Here is a 21,637-nt window from a genome sequence, read left to right as displayed (position 1 = left end):
GTCTACAGCTCCCTCCTGCTGCTGCACTTTCTTCCGTCCACATCCTTCACTCCTGTCCCTCTTGCTAACTTCTTCCACCTTGACTCCCATCCCTCCTTCCCTGCTGCTACCTCTCTCCTTCTATTGCTTCCCTTGTCCTCTACTGCCCATCTTCCCCCACAGCTAATTCCATTCTGGGTCCCACTCAGGTAGCCTTGTCCTAATTACTAGAACCATGTAATTCATGTATGGGTAAAAATGTCATGCCTGTGGATGACCAAGTTTTGACCTTGTCTATATGGGTTTTTGTATTTGTATCCATCTCCATAGAAACTGAATGCCTCCCTAGAATAAAAACCGTATCTCTTGCAAGCCTGCTGGCAGAAGTTGTGTGTATGTGTTTTAAAAGAGTAAATGAAAGAAGCATGAGTGCCAGAACACGAGAGAGAGCTATTGCTGAAAAGCTCTGTCGAAATAAAAAGGTTTGTCGTGTATTTAGATCTGAATGCTATGAGGCTAGTGCTCAATTTCATGTCATGTGGCAGTGAGTTCCATAGTCTTGGTTTGGCTCCTATGAAAGTTCTGCCTCCTGAAGTCATGAGTCTCCTGTTGGTTGACGGTTTCATTGATCTAGTGGAGCAAAGCGGTCTTTGGAGAGGTGGTGTTTCAGGTAACTAGATCCACTCCCATTCAGGGGTTTGCAAATCGGGGCAGAGAGAAAAGCATTGCTTGTAATCCTGAGGCTGCAGGGATATGCTGGCTGCTTCAGGGGAGCTGTGCAGAGCCGGGTAGGGAGCCTACCATACCCCCAGCACCAGCAAGGGTCCCGGGCCGCACACCACTGCCAGCCCTCCCCACCAGCACCAGCAGGGGTCGTGGACCGCCTCCTCCCCAGCACTAGCAGCCTCCCCCCGGCCCAAGTTTTTGTTAGGGGTGTATATAGTACAATTCATGGACAGGTCACGGGCCGTGAATTTTTGTTTACTGCCTGTGACCTGTTGATGACTTTTACTAAAAATACCTGTGACTAAAACGTAGCCTCACCCATGATGTATAATGCTTTGTACTTAGCCATAGTTGTTATATATGCATGATATCTAGGCTTGATGACTATAACTGAAAGCTCCAGTTGGTTTTGAATGGAGCAGTCTGTTTGTCCAGCATCTCAGGCCACCAAGAGTCCATCATTCCAATGTTTTTGCTATCTGCCCAGGCTCCTTATGTAATACTGGCTCAAATGCCAAGTTTTAGTCTCACTCGAAGCTTTCCATGTGACTGTGGCTTGCTGCAATGGCACGTTCCAATGGGACTGTGGACCTTGCATTAGATTTATGTGAAGATAGGGTTGCCACCTCTGAGGTTGGAAAAAAAATGGGACATCCGGGATGATCCTTAGCCCACAAAACTGGACAGCTGGCAGTGCATATCGAGCACTCTTAGAGATTTCCCAGGACAGCTCCCTCAAAAAAGGGACAATCTTGGGAAAACCTGGACTGGTGGCAACCCCTATATGCAGGAGGCACCTCTTTCTCAGTGACTGGCCCACAAATCGGGAACTCCTGAAAGACAGCAGGATGGGCATGAGCAGAGCAAACTCCAAAACCTATTACTTTGACCCAGAGTAGCAGGAATTACCAGATCGGACTAGTAGTCCAGCTAGTTAAGTTCTTGTCTTTTACTTTGCTCAGTACCAGCTGTGTCAGAAGTAGACCTGAAGTGGACAGTTAAGGAATGATTAAGGAATAATGTCTCTGTAGGGGTAGTTTCTTTCTAACCCCTGTCAGTTATTGGTTGGCATATGCTCTGACGCCAAGAGGATTTATACCTCTTCCTTTTTTTTATGGGATTTAATGTAACTGTGGGTATTCTCATTATCAACATAAATGTCCAGTCTTTTTTTTTGAATCCTATTAAGTTCTTGAGTTCAATATCTTGTAGCATGAGTTCGACAGTTTAAATTTGCATTGCATTAAATTTTTTTATTCTAAGTCTTAAATTTATTGCCTTTAAAATTTCTTTGAATGTCCTCATCTCTCCTTTTGATAACTAGTGAACAGGTGTGCCTCATTTACCTTCTCTGTCCCATTCACTATTTTGTTTATCTTTCTTAAGTCACTACTTATTCATCTTTTCTCTAACTGAACAGTCCAGATCTCTTAAGTCTCTACTCATAGGAGAGTCTCCTTGTTTGTTTCAAGGTACGTACATTGCAATCCATGCAGTTGTCAGAAAGACCTGGACAACAATAGACATGTAATAACCAAGGTCTTGTGCTCTTCATACTATGACTATCCTCACTTATCTCCATGCTGAATGCCTGTTTATGGTTTTAAAAAATGATTCATTTGGTTTGGATAACATTTTAAAAACAACTGAGGGGCGTTTTCTCCTTGAGATTGCAGAGGATTGCGTGCACAGCTCCCATCAGTGCAAGTCAACAAGATGAGAAACTTCCCTTAACCACTTAGTAAATGTGGCAACAACTTCAATAAAATGAATCTGTTCAATGTTTTTCACTTTCCAAAAAGTCAGTTTTGGAGAACATGATCCCAGGAGATATGGGAAACAGCCTCTGTGGGAGGCCCATGGTGCAGAAGAGTCTTTGTTTACATTTGCTTCCAAGCACTGGTATGTTGACACTGAACAGTTATTATAAAGAAAGATGTAAGCTGTGCCTCTCTCCTCTCACATGCCTGGAGTTAATTATAATATCTCATCCCATTCTTCCTCGATAATTGTGATGGACTTGAGAACTTCTACCCATTTTCCTTTGCAAGTCTCATTCTCTCCCAGTGTTCCCAGAACAATTGTATTTGCACACACAAAATATTGCTTAAATATCTTATCATTAAGGTTTTTTCTTCTTAACTTTGTACTTTCCAGATCATGTTTACCAACTTTCTCCTAAATAATTTGCAACATCTACCAAATGTTGAAAAGGTACCAGTCTTTCATCTTCCAAGAGGTCTTGCTCCTGGCAATAATTATTTCTCTCTCTGAAAATGTGGGCAAGCAGGGGTTTAGAATTAAAGGTGATTTGGGCTATTGTCTCACATGTAATGGGCCTAAACTAAAACACCATTTTGAAACATGATCAAAGCAAGAGTAGCTTTTGGTTGAGAAACTGAGGTGCTTATGGAAAGGCATTCTCAGCGAGCAGAAATCAGAATTAGTCAGACTTTAAGACAGTGGTTCTCAAGTACAGGTACCCCTGGGGGTGCACAGAAGTCTGCTGGGGGTACATCAACTCCTCTAGATATTTGCTTAGTTTTTCAACAGGCTACATAAAAAGCACTGGCAAAGTCAGTACAAATTAAAATTTCATACAGAGAATGACTTATTTATACTACTCTATATACACTGTACACTGAATTGTAAGTACAATATTTATATTCCAATTAATTTATTTTATATTTATATTGTAAAAAATGAAAAAGTAAGCAATTTTTCAGTAATAGTGTACTGTGACACTTTCGTATTTTTATATTTGATTTTGTAAGCAAGTAGTTTTTAAGTGAGGTGAAACTTGAAGGTACACAAGACAAATCAGACTCCTGAAAGGGTACAGATGAGGGCTATGGGTTTAAGAGATTATGACTATCAAGATAGAGCAGGATAGAAGCAAATGTCACTTCCCGCCCCTACATATTGGGGGACCAAATATGAGTAGGACAATTTCCTGAGCAGTGTAAAGGTTGCTGGGAACAAAGTTTGCGTATAAAGGAATGTTAAAAATGTGACCTCCGGGAAGAACAATGAATCCAATTCTGTCAATTTTCTGACATTCAATAAATAACGTATCAAGTATCTGTTCTATATTGTGTAGCTTTCTGAGTTCTCTCTTTTAGCTCCCATCTTGTGACTCCACCACACTGGCTGTATTTGTAGCATCTTCTGATCCAGAGATTACTTTCACAGTTATATGAATGTTGTTTGTCTTTACAGGTAGAACTTCATGTCCACCTGGATGGAGCCATTAAGCCAGAAACAATCTTATACTTTGGCAAGTGAGTTGTTTAAAAATAACCATTTGTTTCAGTGTGTTTATCTGGGTACTTTGATTTGTAAAGATTTCCTGAACAGAAGCACCTCCGTGTAAAAAGGAAAATTCTTAGAATTTGGCCCTGTCCTTGCCGATTAGTCCCATGTTAGGATGTATAAACGTAATTATAGCTTTCTATTAGCAAGATTCTATCTGACAAAGACAAGGATTTTTTTGTTTATTAAGCCCTGCCAATGAAACTGTCCTATAGATCGCTGTATATACCCACCACTGGTTCTGACATCCCAATTCTCAGACAAAAAGTTCTCTGTCCATGCGAGACAACAGGCTGTCACTAGCATGTCCTAGTCGGAGTGTAGATCAGCACTGTGACTGAGTACATGATGCACAGAACTGTCCACTTTCTAATAGTATAGTAGGGAAACTGGACTGAATTGGTGTCAAATATGTAACCAAACAGTGACCTAGTGCCCCTCCCCTTATGCTCACAAGCCACACATCAAGCAGAGTTATAGACAACAACATGAGCAGGTTAGATGAGGAAACAGATTTTGTGGGCAGGCTTAAAAACAGATTTAGAAAGAATGAGTTATGAGCCCATTTCTAAATATATCCATTGAAACAGTGCAGTGTTCTGTCTCATTAATAACTGCAAGAGTTCTGCAAAGTGCAAACAACCCTAGTGTATCAGCATTGTCACCGGCTGTCTCTTGTAGTTGACTGCCAATCCCTGGTCTGCAGAAAGCAATTGGCTGGTCAGTTGTACTTGCCATACTATTAATGCTAGTATTTGTGTTTTCAGCAGGGGTTTTCTCTCTTAGCACTCAGTGTAAATTTTCTGTTTGATCCTGCCTTGCTATCTCAAAACCAGACCGATGGTATAATTAGGGCTGTGTGAATAACCAGATATTTGGTTCAGGATCAGGTCTGAAAAAAATTGTTTTTTGGTTGACCTGAAACCAAAATGTGTTGAAATTTTTGCCAAACTGAAATGTTGGAAAAAAAGGTTTGTGTCATACCAACCATAACGTTTGGTTTTGATTTTGAAAGTTTTAAAATCTGTTTAAAATTGAGGGAAATTCCAAAATGAAGAAAAGTTGAAACTTTTTATTCTCAGTATGCCAAATTCAAACCGAATCTGTGGGGTTGGGGTTGGGTTGTTTTGGTTTTGGGTTTTTTTTGGGGGGGAGAGGGAAAGGTTCTGTGCAAAAACAATTGTCTCGCTTGAGATGTAACCCATTGCCAAGAAAAATCTTCAGCGCTATGGCTTCGTTGCTGGCTTAAGCAAGAAGGAGCAGATGGGCTCTGTCGGGAGGCAAACTCTGGTTAATTGACTCATACACTTGATGAATGGCAAGGTAAATAATTAACAACTTGAGTACCTGGCTCTATAATTTTAAACAAGATAAACATGAAACTTCAAGTGTGAAAGTTTATTTAAAGGTAAAGGACATTGGCAAACAATGCCAGATTTCTTAAGTATGGCAGAAATCCCTTTATCAAGAACATCATGATTAGGTTGAATCTAACAACCAGCCTTTGCAGGTTCTTTCCCATGTCCCAACAAATAACACTTCAACATAGTTGAGGGGGCTTTAGCCATGAAAGCAATTTCCAGTAAAAATGGAACAGATGTGGCATCATCTAAGATGGATGGATTGGAGGATTTGATAAAATATTTGTGTGGAAAAAAATTACTTCTCAGGCCATGGTTAAGGTGCATTCTGAACTGGCAATAGGTTCTGCGATGCAGCCAAGATAAATATTCAGAAGGTGCATCAAGAACATCCAGCTCATTAATTGCTGGAGGCCCCTTTGGTATGTTGTGTAAGAATTGGCCTTGATTTCACCCATCTATACATGTCATAGGAACAAAGGAGTGGGTNAATCAGAGCTGTGAGGCAAAGCTGAACTTGGAACTGTTCCCTCTGCGGCCAGTTAGATCCTAGTGTCAGCTCACTTTTGGAGGCCTGCTTTTGCAAGGGTCTTCCACCACTATGTGTCCGTGTCAGAGTTTCACTTGCACTTCCCATTGAAGTCAGTGGGAGCTCTGTGGGCCCAGCATCTCTGAAAGCCAGGATGTTACTGAATAATATCTGCTTGTTCTTTCAGCACAATTGGTGATGGCAGCTGACATGGGTCTTTTACTCACAGGGGAAACCTGATGCCCCCTGTCTTTCCTGTCCAATTGTAGTTTGCAAACTGCTGATTTTGGCTAAAAAGAAAACTTGAAGGCACACTCTATGAGCTGAGAGACCTAAGATTTGCCCATCCCTTGCAGTGCTTGAGTTTATAGATGTGTATTATTCTGTCCTCTGTTCTGCCTGGGTGCTCCCTTCTTGTGAGCATGGGGGAGACTGGGTGAGACATGGATTCTACTCAGCCAGAGCTTTAGAGAACAGGAGACTTGGAGATTTAAAGCCCAACTCTGCTTTTACTGGAGTCACTGTGAATGTGGCCAGTTTGCCGCTGACTTCAATGGGAACAAAAGAAGGCTCTTACATGCCATCTTGGAGCAAAGTTGGCAGCATGATCCAGAGAAGTTGGTTGTTGGATTGTCAAAGAAAAAAAACAACGGATACAGCTTCTGTCTAGCTGCCAAATCCTTGTTTCCTAGGGGCTTCAGAGCCATAAATGTCTCTATCCTGGCTCCACAGCCATCTCCTTTCTTGGGCTCCTTGGAGGTTTCCTGCTCTGTCTGGCAGCACGTTCCGACCTCGTTTATGGCCTTGTTTGGTTTGATAAAATTTCAACTCGTAACATTAAGTTCTCCTCTAATTTTCTTGTTGCCAAGAAGGAGATTTTGGTGTTGGGTCACCATGTGAGAATGTTTCTCTCTCCCTTTCTGCCTCAGCCTAGTTACACTCTTTACAGCTGCTTTAGTGCTAGTGCCACGGTCTACATAGCATGGGAGAAATGCCATTGTGGGTTAGTGTGGCCCAGTGATTACAGCTCCTTGTAGTAAGTTGGTGTGGCTCCCCTCCTGCCCAGAAGAGGGAGCAGCCGTGCAGGCACCGGAGTGCGTGGAGCCACTGCCGCCTGTTCCCGCCCCCCGGAAGTCAAGGGGCGGGACAGGAAGTATAAAGGCAGGCCGCCGGAGCTCAGTTAGCTGCCAGCCACCACAGGGAGCAGACGTGCGGCCGGGAGACCTCCGAGGCCAGGGCCTTAACTGGCCAGAGCTACCCCGGGCCCGCTACGAGGAGGAGCCGCCGGAGCCCGTCCGCTCCCGTTGCTGGGAGGAACCCTGGGAATCCCCCCACACTAACCCTGAAGGCGAGACCGCACCAGAACCCCTCCACCCCTGCTGTTACCCGGAGGAGCCGCCCGAGTGCAACTGGCCTGATTTCCCGACGGAGCTGCCGGACCTGCCACCAAGCCCTGGCCAAGAGGAGCCTATGCAGCTAGACTGGCCCGAGCCCGGTGCCACGAACGAGGTAGGCCCTGAGGGGGAACCTGGAAGTAGCCCTGGGGTAGCCGACCCCGGTCAGCCTGCAGACCAATGTGAGCCAATGTCAGTGTGTTGTGGTCTGGATACCCCACTGACCAGCAGCGGCAGTAACCGCTGCTAGGGCCCCGGGCTGGAACGCAGTGGAGTGGGTGGGCCTGCGTTCCCCCCTGCCACTCCCCCGCTCACGGGGGGCAGGCTTCCCCCTCACCCAACGCTCGGCTGTAGGAGCCTAGGCGTATCTTAGCTGTTTGCTCGCTCAGCCCCTGCAACCAAGGGCCTGAGCTATAACTGTGTGTGCCCCACCCTGATCCAGGGCCTGGGCTCCTGAACTGGTTGCTTGCTCAGCCCTTGCACCAGAAGGCCGGAGCTATAACTGTGTGTGCCCTGCCCTGATCCAGGGCCCGGGCTCCTTAACTGTTTGCTCGCTTAGCCCCTGCATCAGAAGGCCTGAGCCTTAACTGTGTGTGCCCCGCCCTGACCCAGGGCCTGGGCCCCCGAACTGTTTGCTTGCTTAGCCCCTGCACCTGAGGGCCTGAGCCTTGAACGAACTGTTGTCTGCTCAGTCCCTGCACCAGAGGGCCTGAGCCCTGAGCTAGCTGAAGGTTTTGCTCGGCCCCTGCACCGGAGGGCCGGAGCTTCTGAACTGACTGCTTATCCCAGCAGTAGCGAGTCGGTGTGGCTCCCCTCCTGTCCAGAAGGGTCGAGCCCCGGCACGGACCTATTACAACACCTTACGTCACCAGCAGCATTTTCTCTAGCACCTTGGTCTCTCAGCCAAGTCCTGAGCCAGCCTAATCGTGCTGAGCGTATGAGGTTGGACCCTGAAGGACCTGTGCTCCAAAGTTCAAATTACAATCCTAGAGACAACAAATAACCACTGCCAGGGCAGCTGCTCTCTAGCAAATAGGAGGACATCAGTGTCCAACTAGTGGATTGATTTGCATTTATTGAGCCCGGCTTCCAGTCCACTCTCAGCTGGAAGTTGCTGCGGCACTTGGGAGCATATGAAGCTGGACAGCACTGATGTCATTTGAAATAGCTCCTTGCCCTCTGTTCCCAACATAGAGGTGTGATGAGTTTGCGATTCCACATTTCACGGGATAGAAGGGGGCAGGGAAGAGACCATCGCACAAAAAAACCCCACTCAACTTTATTATCTGAGAGTTGTGTGTTCTTTATTACAACAAGCTTATAGTTTTATCAAACAATTTTTACCATGAAAAATGTCTCCGAAGAGACAGCGTGTGAAACTTTTCCAGAAAGAAATACCTTGGAGCTGTATGGAAGCTGGAAGAAATTAGTCTGAATTTTGTCAACTGTCAAAACACACAGAAAGCCTCTTCTGCCCTTCTTCCAACAGTAACTTAAAACCCTCCGACCCCAAATGGTGCCCGTGTGTGCGTGGTGCTGTTGAGCCTGCAGATAGTTTGTCCATGCACCTGTGAACTTTGGTGCTTTTCTGATTCCCAAAAAGCAGCAGCACAGGTTAATAGTGTTCAATATTAGTGCAGCAGGAACTGCCCTCACCCCTCCCCAGCTGATCCCCATGACTCCAGGTGTCTGTGTAGGCAGCGCTAAATATCCCTTCACCTCTAAGCTGGATACAGAAGGAAGGTGAAGTAAGGGAAGCACCGAAATCTCTAATCTATGGGAACAGGAAATAAATAAATAGTCTAAATGTACAGAGTAAAAAATGTACCTTATACAGTAAAGGCTGAAGTGTATATTTTAAATTTCCTCTAGAGGAAAATTGCTACTGAGGCACTTCGAGAGTGGGTCATGTGACTACCACAAGTGCAGTGTTCTTCTAAGTTCTCCTAGATGGGAACAGAGTTCCGTGGATGTACTACTCGCTGATGAGCTTCCTACAGGTATCTGAACAGAATGGTCGCAGCAGAGGCATTTAAAAGGGAGAATTCATTATTCTGGTTTGGCTCTCAGTTGTCAGCAAATTTGATGGAACATTCCCATTTAGTGTTTACAGTTCTTTCCTCCTCCCACCCTTCCCCCACCCACTCCTGTGGCGCTCATGATGGGGGGGTGCCATCTTGCCCCTCAAGTCTCGCTTCAGGTTCCTTCTCAGAAGCAGCAGCTTGGTTTCCTGTAAATTGAAAGGAAGAAAGAGGGATTAAACTTGCAACTAAGAGAACAAAAGGTTACTCACTTCAGCTGTAATGCCACTGCTTTTAGAGTACATCTACACTGCAAAAGAAAACCCACAGCAGCAAGTCTCAGAGCCCACATCAACTGATTTGGCATGAGGGGCTCACCCTACTGAGTTAAAAATAGAAGTGTAGACGTTCCCACTCAGGCTGGAGCTCAGGCACTGAGACTCCCCCTCCCCCCTGCTGGGTTTAGTGGCCCAAGCTCATGCCAGAGCAGGTCCTGGAGAAGTGGATGGAATTTGCAAGCTTCTGGGTTATTTTCAAGGAGAGACTTGGACCAGCCATTTCAAACCACTCCAGGGCTGTCTCTTGCTTGCTGTCTGTTGGTAGAGTAGAAGGGGCTTCAGGCTGTAGGCTCTGATCCCACTGTACTTGCCTCCTGCAGCTTGGGAACTTCACTAGAGGGAATGAGAGTGGTTTTCTACCATGGTTTTCAGTTAAGCATGTTGTTTCCAGAAGCCATTTCGGGAAGAGGGGATGGAGTGCCCCAAAATGTTAGCCTCCCTCTTTCATGATCCAAAATAGCATGATGTATATCTGTCCCCTCTACAGGAGACTGAGGCCCTTCTCCTTTCTAATGAATGAAAAGGAGCATTGATGAGACTTCCCCTAAAAGAGAAGCCATGAGTTAGGTTGAAGCTTATACCCCTTCCCTCACTCCCAACCACCACCAGCAAACTACTTCTGCTGTGCTTGTATAGCCAGCTGTTTTATGTACACAGCCATGTGCCCAAATTCAAAGGAGTGACCAATAATGACTAAATCTTGATCGCACTGAAGTCAGTGGCAAAGCCACCATTGACTTCATTGGGGCCAGATATTGGGCCTAAAACATGGGTTCTCAAACTGGGGGTCGGGACCCCTCAGAGGGTTGCAAGGTTATTTTGTGGATGTTGTGAGCTGTCAGCCTCCACCCCAAACCCCACTTTGCATACAGCATTTATAATGGTGTTAAATTAAAAACACGTTTTTATATATTTATAAGGGGGGGGTCGCACTCAGAGGTTTGCTATCTGAAAGGGTTCACCAGTACAAAAGTTTAAGAACCACTGGCCTAAAAGCAGCAGGCTGTATGCTGCTGAATGCAACCTCTAACATGCACCAAACTGCAAAAGGCTATTCTAGAAAGAGGGAGGAGGCTGGGTGCGAAAGTAGGTTTTAGGGGGTTGAGATGACGTAACTGGAATGCTTAGATAGGGCAGTGCTAGAGCAATGATCGCTTTCTAAGCGGGGGACATTGCACTTATGAGGTCACACAAGGAAGCAGGGTGAGTTCTTTTGGATGTCTTCTGAAACTCCTGGTAGCTGGCTGCCAATATATTTGCTCTGTGGCTGCTGGATCACATTAGAATCCACTAGTAACATGCTTAAAGGATAAAAAGTGTTTGAAAACACATTTTTATCCCTGTTACAAATCAACGTTCAGAAGATCAAAATGGAAGGAATGTTACAAACAAAGTTTACTGTCACCATTTGTGCTGTTTACACAACAGGCAGGTAGACTAATCAGTTTCCCTTTGCTTTGAGTGGGTTTCACTTTTAGGCTCCCTGGCCTTAGTACACCCAGCTGGTCAGCATGTGTGAAAGCAGGAGCAGAATGGGCTGCAGGGGAAAGATTACATTAAAAAATATAGAAACACAACTATGGTTTAGGTTTTCAAAGAGCCTATTATTCTAAAGCACGGGGGGGTGAGTTTGTCCTGCCGGTGCCCTTCGCCATTAGATGCCCCGCAGAAGAAACATCAGTGCTTGAACTGGTTTACACAAAGAGCTTTGACAGGAGCATGTCCGTGTTTTACCCATTACGAATTAGAACCAGAATCACCATCACACTCACTGTAAGGAGCTCACAGCAACAGGAAGTCCAAGTTCAGACAAACGTACCCATTAAATAAGAAGGCAGTGACACTAGGCAAGAATGGGCCATTCCTCTTCAATGTGCTTGGGTTTCCCAACTGTGAGCTTTTCAGGTCACACCTGACTCCCTGAATTTGCGTGGAGTTGAATATCTTGGCCTTTCAGGCTAGGCCTAGGGAGCCATGTTTCAGGGGTGCCCATGGCAGTTTCCTCACCTTGCACACTCACCTGCTCCTTCAATGGAGAGCTCGCCTATGTCGCCTGCCAGCTTCCGCATGCTGATGGAGGTTGCGTCTCCTTGGATGTCGTGGATAGCGTTCCTCCGCCCAGTGCGATCACAGGAAATAAAGTCAGTGTACGAGGGCTCAATCTCCATTACTTCGCTTGCATTTCCAAATGCATAGGAATCCCTGTGGGGAAGAGACAGTGCTGAGGTGAGGGGTCCTCAGAGAAACCTTGCTAAATCCTCTTCTGAGCTCCTCAGGTTTAATGATCACATGGAGTTTAACTGCGGCATGGAAAAAAAAACAGTTCTGGTTAATTTTGCTTTGGGCCATCTAATACCAGCCACTAGATTTGCAGGAGAACACCCTTTGTTGTGTGAAAGGGCATCTCTAGTAACACTGACCTGTGTCTGGTGAGTGGGGCCAGACAATAAAGATCAGTCTCTTATCAGCACCCCTGTGTGTCCGGCCATTATTACACTCTCTGCAGTTGGAAGCAAAGAAGATGAGGCGCTTGACTGTCCCTTTTTAGCCCTCTCCTTTAGGAGTTAACATAATGAGACATGGCTGCCCCCTTTTCTGCAGAAAAAGCTTTATCTTTGCTGTTTCCAGCTACATTCTTATAAGGATAGTCAGTGGCGCCTGGGGGGAGGGGAGGACCTTCTGCAGTGGGTTGTGCACAGAGATGTCCTTTGGATGAAATTCACTACAGTGCTGCTGCCCTGTTATCTTCCACACCAGTCTATTTGGAACAGGTCTGGAGTCCCCACCTCCACCACCTGGCTGCTTCACCCATGGCCCCGTCTGCTCAGCTCCACTTATAGGGTTGAAGTGTGCAGCAGTCATCATGCTGGGGGTGAATTTCACCTGAAAAACCTGTCTGTGCGCACCACACAACAGAAGACTTGCGACTCAGCTGTGTTTGCTCTGATGGGTATGGAACAGATAGCAGCAAAGAGAAAGTCCTGCTAGCATTTGGTCTAATGTCAGAGCAAGGCATGTGAGGACAGCAGGTTTCATCCTGAGTCTGCAGAGGGAATGGAAACTGGTTTGGTTTTAATGACTTGAGCTCCAATGTTACCGAACCCTGTCCCTAACTTTCCTCTGTTCCTAAAAAACGTCATGGGATCTTTGATCCTAGGCCAGAATCAGCTCTTGCACTCAGTGGAGTTCTGCCTGTGTATGCCATGGCTGAATTTGGACCCACAAATCGTCAGGGTGTCTGCTTTCTATCTCCTCTGAAAGGCCCTTGGAGCGGGCAGTGCTAGGTCGTTGAGTCCATACTGATCTCAGCTGACATTTGTTTGTCAGTTTCACTTTGCAATGTATATAATGAAGTGTTCATTTAAACTGCTGGGCGATAAGGAATTAAAGGTGTGAAATTCAAACCTTCCATGATCTTTCTGGGACATTTGACTCTGGGGCTTATTTCTGTGCTCAGCTTCTGAGAACTATTTAGAACGGCCAGATCTTCTCAGCCATGTCAATAACTCCAGGAGCCAGCTCCTTCTCTGGTGTGCTTTGTATTTAAGTTGCTCCTTTTCATTTGAGTTGACTGTAACTTGCCAGTGTTTGTACAGCACACCCTGTCCAGAGACTTTGTCAGGCTCTGAGACCATGGAAAAAACACACTGTCTTTAAGCACGGAGCTCGCTGTGAAATTCACTTGGAATTCTGCCTTTGCTCTGGAACTCTGGCACTCTTGATTCCTGTTCATGCTTACTAGGCATTTATTTGGTTTATCTGCATGCAGGTAAGAGACTATTAGTTATTTCTCTCTCTGATTCTGAGCCACTGAAAGCAACGGCTTTAACTTAGCTGACGCTGCAAATGCTGTGAGCGGGGTCCTGATTACCAGTGCCTTGCTCACTTAAGCTAAAAATCAGTTCCTCAGCACCCACCTGTTTCTATGACTTGTGGTTAAATGCCCCTAAGGTGAAGCTCCGTGTGAGGCAGAAAATGATTTAGTTCCCTCACAGACTATGCTCAGCACTGAATTTTCGAGCTGCCAAAGATGCCACATTCAGATGGACCCGTGCCAGGAAATGACATCCAGAAAAAGGAACTGCCTTCTGATGCAACTGCTCATTGTTGGTAACTCACTTTTTGGCAGTGAAATCCGTTCATCTCATGTCTTGTTTATTCTGCGTTCTGGCTCAGAAGGGACCCGGACTGCCATCTCTCAGGGACTGAGCTGATCTCTGCCTATGCAGAGGACCCTGCCCAGCCTGCTAGGCAGGGTAGCGAGTTCTAAAGCAAACAGGCCACTAGGGGAGCCTTTGGCCGCAGCCGCAGCAGCAGCAGCGTGCTTACTCCTGTCCCTTCTCAGATCTCACCAGCCACAGAAAGGAATTAAACAGAATTTCCTGGGCACGTGAGCCGAAAAGCAGCTGCAACACTCATGACTGATGAGTTTAAGGGGACACAGTCAGGGCTAAAAACTGACTGCCCCAAAAAGCACTTTCACCTTCAGCAGTACAGATATATTCTTCTCTCCAACCCATGTGTCCTGCCAGCAGAAAAATACCCATCAGCCATACAGCTCCCTATTGCTTGTAATAAACAAAGCAGGGTCTGCTGCCACAATGGACAGACCTGCTCTGAAGGAGCTGCTGAGGGCCAAATTCCCCACTGAAGTAAATGGAGCCCCTCCTATGTACTCTAGGGCAGGGGTTAGCTCTGCCAAGCTCATTCCAAGGGCCCACAGCAGTGACTTTCTCAGCTCTGGAAATGCAAGGCCTGTTTCTTCAGTATGATACGGCCCCTTTGTGCCGCTCCACTGACAAAAGGCCTTAAACTCAGCAGCCCTGGCCAGCTGAGAAGGGGAGTGGCCAGTGAAAAGGATTGACAGGAAACTCTCTCTGCTCTGGCTATTTCCAGGTGCTAGAACCATCGCTTGGGGCCATAGGTGACCCAATGTGAGTTAGGAGAGCTCTAACGCTGCTCTAAATGACTCCAGGGGCTGAACAAAGAATGGCAGAGCTACCAAGAATAAATAAAAGCCAACTTTTCCTTTCTCTTTGGGTCCTGCCCTGAACACAGGCCAGCCACACCTGAGAGTCAGGCCCATAGAGAAATAAAATCATTATCCTGTGACCTCAGAAGGCTAAAGTGATGGTTGGTGGGGAGAGTTGGATAGAGAGCTGGAGAAGAAACTGAGGATAAATGTTAAATACTCCTTCATCCTGAGTTTTAGAAGGATGGCTCAGCCCAACAGCCTCATGGGAAATATTTATAAATCTGGTACGTTTCAGCTGCTGATGTAATTCTGAGTGTTAATGTCGTTTTAGGAAGTGCTGGGGTTGGCTCAGTGGCTGGATGTTGGATTTGAAGAAGGGCCTTTGCACACTTCACAGTGGAATCTGCTTCTCAAAATCCTAGAGTCTGCAAATATTCCAAACAGGAAATGTGAGCTACTGCCCGCAGTGCAGCTCAGGAGATTGGGGAGGGCCTCATCCTGGTCACCTGATCAGGAGAAACTCCCACTGGCTTGCATGGAGTCAGGAGTGCAGGACTGATGTCTCGAGGAAGGAGAGATTGAGTGAAGGGAATGAGACCACTCAGACCTTTCCCTGTGCATTTCACAGAAATCCTTGCTAATGAAAGTCTCACTTCAGTGATCAGCTCTGGCAGGCAGAGGGACTGGCTGGGAGGGGGACTGTCATATTGCCACAGCTCTTTCCCTTGGCGATTGTCATGTGTGTCAGGTTAGGGTGTAAGCTCCTCAGGGCAAGAATCTTGTCTCATTAAAGCACTATGTGCTCTTCTGCTACTCCTTAAATAACAGCCACTGCCCCCGCCCTGGAATATGGCTTATAACGGGAGGTGCAGTGGCTAATCTCATAACCCCAATTCGCCTTAGACAAGGAAAACTCCTCTATGGGAAGATGGCGAGCGGTATGTTTATGGTGGCTTTTATGCTGAAGACTGAAATTCTTCTCCCTTTGCTCCAGCACTGATGCTAGCAATAGAAGAGACACTAGTGTAGACTGGACTTGTGTGTTTTTACTTTCCTGTCATCCCGCCCTGCTCACAGCAGGTCTAGACAACATGCTGGTAAAGCACCAGCAACTGGTCTGCACCACTGGCACTGCATCGATGGGGAGCTCTTGTAGCTGAGGCCAAAAGGGTGGCCTCCCCCACCTACAGGGAGAGAAGAAAATAGGATGCTCTTTAACTTACCTCACTTTTCTGAACCTCCCCACTGTCACCTTCCTCCAGCCGATGCAGCCTCTGCAACCACTGTTTTCATGCTTCTGGTTATTCTCTACCTCCTGCCTGGTTTCCCCAGTGCCAGCAGCATCGCTTTCCCTTTAGTCAGTAGTTGGGGAAGGAAGTTCCTCCTCCGGCTAGAATAAGTTCTAGCCTTTTCCCTAGCATGCTGCCATGATAGCTATCAGTTTGCAGGCCTCACCTATGAAGAGCTTCTACCCTCAACCATGCGAGTGACACTTCCCCAGAAGTCAGTGACTCGCTCATTAGTGCACAGTGCAACGCCCTGCTGTCCTGTGCAACATCGCACAGGAGCCTTGGCAGAGCAACAAGCGCATTAGTAACAGGGTCGGATGGGAGCGGGAGGTCAACACCGGAAAGAAACCACATAATTCAAGAGCTATTCACAAAACTGATTGTCAATTCCTGTCAGGATCCCTCACTTCCTCGCCATTCAGGATTTCCCTGGCTAGCGGCGTTCCCAGGATTCTAACACAGTGCTCCAGGCAGGGAGAGGAAAAATAATGGGCTACATTCCTGCTCCCCCGGAAAGGGATCACAGCTGCCACTTTTCTCATCTTTCTTTTCCTTTCTCCTTCCACCTCTTCAACCTCCAGCAGTTGGAGGTGCTGGGAAAGCACGATCAGCTATTGCCCTCGCCCCTAGTCGGAGTATTGGCGTTACACAGTAAAGGCACTGAGTCCAAATGCATTAGACTGGGGTTGGCAACCTTTCAGAAGTGGTGTGCTGAGTCTTCATTTATTCACTCTAATTTAAGGTTTCACGTGCCAGTAATACATTTTAACCTTTTTAGAAGGTCTCTTTCTAGGAGTCTATAATATATAACTAAACTATTGTTGTATGTAAAATAAATAAGGTTTTTAAAATGTTTAAGAAGCTTCATTTAAAATTCAATTAAAATGCAGAGCCCCCCGGACCGATGGCCAGGACCCGGGCAGTGTGAGTGCACTGAAAATCAGCTTGAGTGCCGCCTTTGGCACGCGTGCCATAGGTTGCCTACCACTGCATTAGACCAATGGCTCTTGGTGCGCACAGAGTGTCTACTGTTGCGATGGGGAAGCGTCTGTCATAGTTCAAGCAGTGATTGCAGCCCAGGCAAGGATTCTTGAAGGGTTTCCAAGGGCTGTTTTGCCCCCTCTGCAGCAGCTTCACTTCTTTCCTTGGCAGGCAAATTTCTTTTGGTGTAAATTCAACCCTGATCCATATTTGCAGATGAAACCAAAATTGAAGGGGGGAGGGGAAGCAAACACAGGCATCCTGGGCTAACCTGCAAAGTGTCGGGGGGGGGGGGGGGAAATCTAAGAGCAGTGGGAGAGCAGGAAGGCAGGTAAATACATGGAATGTCCAAAATCTAGGGACAGGTGCAAACAGCCCAATGGAGGTGGGAACCTAATGCAGCACCCCCACAGTGCATTCAAACATTTGCATTTCCATTTGTTTCTTAGCTCTTTCCCAATACAACTTCTCCATGTGCACATGCCCTACGCAGTAGTTTCTGGAAGGAGAGGCAGGGTTGGCACTGTGGGTGGGACGGGAGGGCTTCACAGAAGGATCTTGATCTCAACAAATTGCCCATGATGTGAGACTAAAGACAAATCTGATCTTAGCATGGACCCTCACTTATTTGCACTGAGGGCTGCATGGCACGTTGTGAATGGCTGGATTCCACAAATCGAGGAGCTGGTGAGAAAAATGGCAGGATAACGTAGCATTAGTTGATTGATGCGCCTGGCAGAATAGTTCTGATTATTTGTGGCAATGCTTCATAATGTACGCTGGAATGCCCTGCCGGTTTGGAAAAGTAACGGCTCAGTGTGTGGAGACTTTGCTCTTGGAGCATTTCTGGGAAAGGGGAAGACACTGTGCAAATCATGGGCAGCGTCGGCTTGGGTTGATGAGGCTCTCCTGAGCTAGATTCCTTGGCCATGCCCTGCCTTGACCAGCAGGTGGCTCACTTGGTTCATTTTCTATTGCATGGCAGGCTTGCTCCTTGGGATCCGACTGGGAACGGCCTATTGGGGGAAAGCTTCCAGGAGATCTGTTAAGGCTGTGGGAGTCCTCTGGAAACTTTTCATGGGTTCTAGCCCTTTAAAAGCCTCAGGCTGAGCCCCTCTTCATATTGGGAAGTTGTTGCTGTACAGAGAAGCGGGGGGAGCCATGAGACATCACCTTCATTTGATCTTAGGAGCTGATTTTCAACAGGCAGCATAGTAACTGTGCATGTTGTGTCTCTGGGCGGGTGCAGATGAGTAAATTTCAGTTACTAAAAATGTCTCTTAACGTCTGTCGATCACAAGAAGGAACTGACTTCCCTTCCCTGCCTAGCAGAGATTGGAACCAAAACCAATGTGGAAATCAACAATGTAGTGACGCTAGAGAAACCCAAAGAACATTGGGATCTAGTCTCACATCATAACCTGACCTTTTACTGTCTGTTTCTAATATTCATTTCAGGTCGAGGGGGAGGAGGGAATTTGTAAATGAGACAGACTTTTGCCAAGAACTCAATGAGGAAGTGTGCATGCGGTCTAGCAGTTTATTAAATCCACATCAGTGCATAGAAATCCCTGGGCTTTTGAGAGCGAGAAATATCTATGACTACCCCAGGAGGGTCACTGCCTGCATCTCTTTTTGGAGGGGGAGGGATAGCTCAGTGGTTTGAGCATTGGCCTGCTAAACCCAGGGTTTGTGAGTTCAATCCTTGAGGGGGGGCTACTTGGGGATCTGGGGAAAAATCAATACTTGGTCCTGCTAGTAAAGGCAGGGGGCTGGACTCAATGACCTTTCAAGGTCCCTTCCAGTTCTAGAAGATAGGATATAAACAGCTGATGCACCAGTGTGTCAAAGGGAAGTGTCTGTGCAGAAGACTTTCCAGTGGAAACAGCTTCTGGGTAATTTAAGACCAGAGGCCCTGCTCAAAGCAGTCTGGCTGATTCTCAGACTAAGCATTCAACACCTCTCACAAACCTCTCCACCTTCCCAGGACAGAGGAGTCCTTCACTTCAGCTCTGGAGAGATGACATTATCCAGCAGGGGACATGGGCACATGTGAGAGAGTCTCGCGTATGAAGAGCTGAGACATTATTTCCTGCTTGTGAATCTGGCTTCATTGCTGATGCTTTGCAATGGCAGAGAGTTGAGGGGAAGACCTCCACCTTTTCCACTCACCAGCTCTGTGGAGATCATCTTGATTTGACAAACACACGCTCTGGCGTGCGCTTATCTTTCCTCACTCATGAAACAACAGAGCTGGAGTAATAATTCCCTGCCTTTACTGACTCGGCCTCTGCATTTTGAGCAGTTTCATTGCTCTGCCTCAGCCAGTGTCACTCCTAAATACAACAGCAGCCTAAGAACCTGCAGCCCCTTAGCCCAAACTCACCTGTTCTTTCGGGCATCCAACTTCTTTGGCTTAGAGAAACTAGCCCTCCGCTATCTCCATGGACTCCAGGCACTCGCATCAGGGCTGAATTTAACCCTATGCACTCTGAAGTTCACTGCTGAAGTGTTTATGTGAATGAAGGGTTAAATGTTCTTGCCCTGTGGTCTATGTCTCTTTTGGTACACAGACCTGGCTGAAATGGGGCAATTTCTGCTACGTTGATCCACTCTGACCCTCTCTCCTTCTCTGAGTCAGAGTAGCAACTCAGCAGGTAATTCCCTTTCCCCCATACCTTCTTCTGGGGTTGTGGATGGATGGATGACACATCTTCCAAGGACAGTAACTACCAGCGCCTTCCCAAACAAAACAATCCCATGGGGGACAGGGAGGGCTGAGGGGGGAGAGTAGTAGAACAAACAAATAATGAATTTTATTAACAGAACGTGCGGGAGATACACCTGGATGTTAGGAGATGGCTAAACTCAGCATAAAGTCTGGGAGCTGTGAAAGTGAAATGAATTATATTAAAGAAATAGAATGAATTAAAGAATGCTGTATGTACCTTTAAGTAGAAATGAGAAATGCTGCAAGCCAGGGGGGCAGGAAAGCAGACATTAACTGCTTAATGAATTGCCCCACTTAAGGGCAATTGGTGAAGCATTAGCCTTAGATCGATAAGAGTTAATAAGGAAGCAGGATATGCATATTGTGCCCTATGCAAATTTTACAATTTTGCTCTCTCTGTCCCTTTGTTTAGTTTGCACCCTTTTATCTGTATAAATAAGACTGTTTGAATCTTGCATGGGGGCTCACATTATCTGAATGTATTAGCAGAGCGCTGTGCTAATAAAACAGAGTGGTCTGACAAACTATGAGTCCTGAGTCTAACTTTGACAGAGCCCGCACAGTAAATGTAAAACCAGCTAATACTCAGAGATGGAACTGAACCAGGACACCGGGTCTAACTCGCCTTCCGGATCCCAGCAATAGAGCTATGCTCAGTGATGGACCTGGTCCTATCAGGCAGCAGATCTTGTCTGCCCCAGCCTGGAGCCACTTTCTGCCCAAGACAAGAGCAGCTAACACCCATGGATGGGTGCTACCTAGGGCTACGTATCAGTCCTCATTGAGGGTTTTCAGACATTCTCCCCACAGTGGTCCAGTATTGTTGCAGCCTCGCTGATGCTACCACTGGTGGAAGTGTGTCCTGGGTGCTATTCATCCCTGTACAAAGGGCCAAAGTGCAACTGGATGTCTAGGACTGGTGCTGGCCCTCTGCAAAGGGCAAATTTCACCCTTGGGAAGTGTCTAGGAAGCTTTGGAGAATAACTCATCTGCTCCGGGCAGGCACCAGGATGAGCTGTTCAGGAAATCCGCCAATGATGTGGGCTAAGCCTTCCAGGACGGGCTCCCTCCCCATGAGACTGGAAAAGCTGCCTTTTAATGGCTGGGTTTGCACTACCCTCCCCTGGATCCTGAGGAGAACTGGCTAAGCAGGAATTTTTACAGAGCAATTACCATTCAAACAACCCTGCAGCACTTAGCCTTCACCCCGTGACAGGATGTTTGGCAGGAGAGGAATCCAGCCTGGTAGTTCTGCAACTTGGACAGAGCTTTGGAAGTTGTGTGAAACCTCACTGAAGCTGGTGGATGTAATGGCTGCCCTTCAATCAGGATAAAAGTAAGAAGCAGCTAAGCTCCTTTTTCAAGTAAGACAACGGAAACCATAGGGGTCGCCAACATATGCAAAGCTAGGCAGAAACTGAGCTGTGGGGGCAGAGTGTATTATCTGATGGAGGTAGATGTGTCTCTGAGCAGAAGCAGGCAGAGAAGGCAGCAGGAAAGTCAAGCAGACAGGAAAAGATTATGGCCCTGAGAAAAAGCCAAGAGGGAGAGCTTTTTGGGTAGAGTGCTGGCTGGAAAGAGACTTAGAACTGTGAACCTCCTATTTGATCCCTGCTGTGTTTAGGGAAATAGGACTTTGAGGCAATCATAGGACTGGAAGGGACCATGAGAGGTCATCTAGTCCAATCCCTTGCACTCATGACAGGACTAAGTATTATCTAGACCATCTCTGACCGGTGTTTGTCTAACCTGCTCATAAAAATCTCCAATGATGGAGATTCCACAACCTCCGTAGGCAATTTATTCCAGTGCTTAACCACCCTGACAGTTAGGAAGTTTTTCCTAATGTCCAACCTAAACCTCCCTTGCTGCAATTTAATCCTGTTTATTTACAAAGAGTGTACATAAAGAAATACCTGACTGTCTCTGATTTCTTCTCCTAAAGGCGACAACCTGCAAGACCCTGAATGCTGTCTAACCGGTCAGGCCAAAAGAGATGAC

General features: G+C 46.6%; 2 protein-coding genes across 6 annotated transcripts in view; one reads left to right on the top strand and one right to left on the bottom strand.

Moving 5' to 3' along the window:
- The first annotated feature begins 6,511 nt into the window (after positions 1-6,511).
- On the top strand, positions 6,512-21,630 carry LOC117886000 (hyphal wall protein 1-like). Its single transcript, XM_034787620.1, has 3 exons — positions 6,512-6,524; positions 7,160-7,416; positions 21,582-21,630. Exons 1-3 carry the CDS (start codon positions 6,512-6,514, stop codon positions 21,612-21,614), a joined length of 303 nt encoding a protein of 100 aa, XP_034643511.1. The 3' UTR covers positions 21,615-21,630.
- The window catches only part of PKIG (cAMP-dependent protein kinase inhibitor gamma), a 40,783-nt gene continuing 28,553 nt past the window's right edge, over positions 9,408-21,637 (bottom strand). For 2 of the 5 annotated variants that reach the window (XM_034787250.1, XM_034787248.1), the window contains exons 3-4: positions 11,681-11,960; positions 9,408-9,531 (exon numbers count right to left, since the gene is read on the bottom strand). In XM_034787250.1, the coding sequence (XP_034643141.1) occupies positions 9,458-9,531; positions 11,681-11,828 (222 nt within the window). In that variant the 5' untranslated portion in view covers positions 11,829-11,960 and the 3' untranslated portion in view covers positions 9,408-9,457. Of the gene's footprint in view, positions 9,532-11,667; positions 11,961-21,637 lie in introns of all 5 variants that reach the window. The other 3 variants (XM_034787249.1, XM_034787247.1, XM_034787251.1) reach the window with 2 other exon arrangements.

Source organism: Trachemys scripta, chromosome 12 (genome assembly GCF_013100865.1).
Source record: "Trachemys scripta elegans isolate TJP31775 chromosome 12, CAS_Tse_1.0, whole genome shotgun sequence".
NCBI lineage: Eukaryota > Metazoa > Chordata > Testudines > Emydidae > Trachemys > Trachemys scripta.
The sequence above is the reverse complement of the archived record's forward strand: the minus strand, read 5'-3'. Positions and strand labels throughout refer to the sequence as shown.

Coding starts and splice junctions, on each gene's coding strand:
- LOC117886000 (XM_034787620.1), top strand. Junction 7,417..21,581: donor AGCCCGGTGCCACGAACGAG/GTAGGCCCTGAG, acceptor CTTCTCCTAAAG/GCGACAACCTGCAAGACCCT.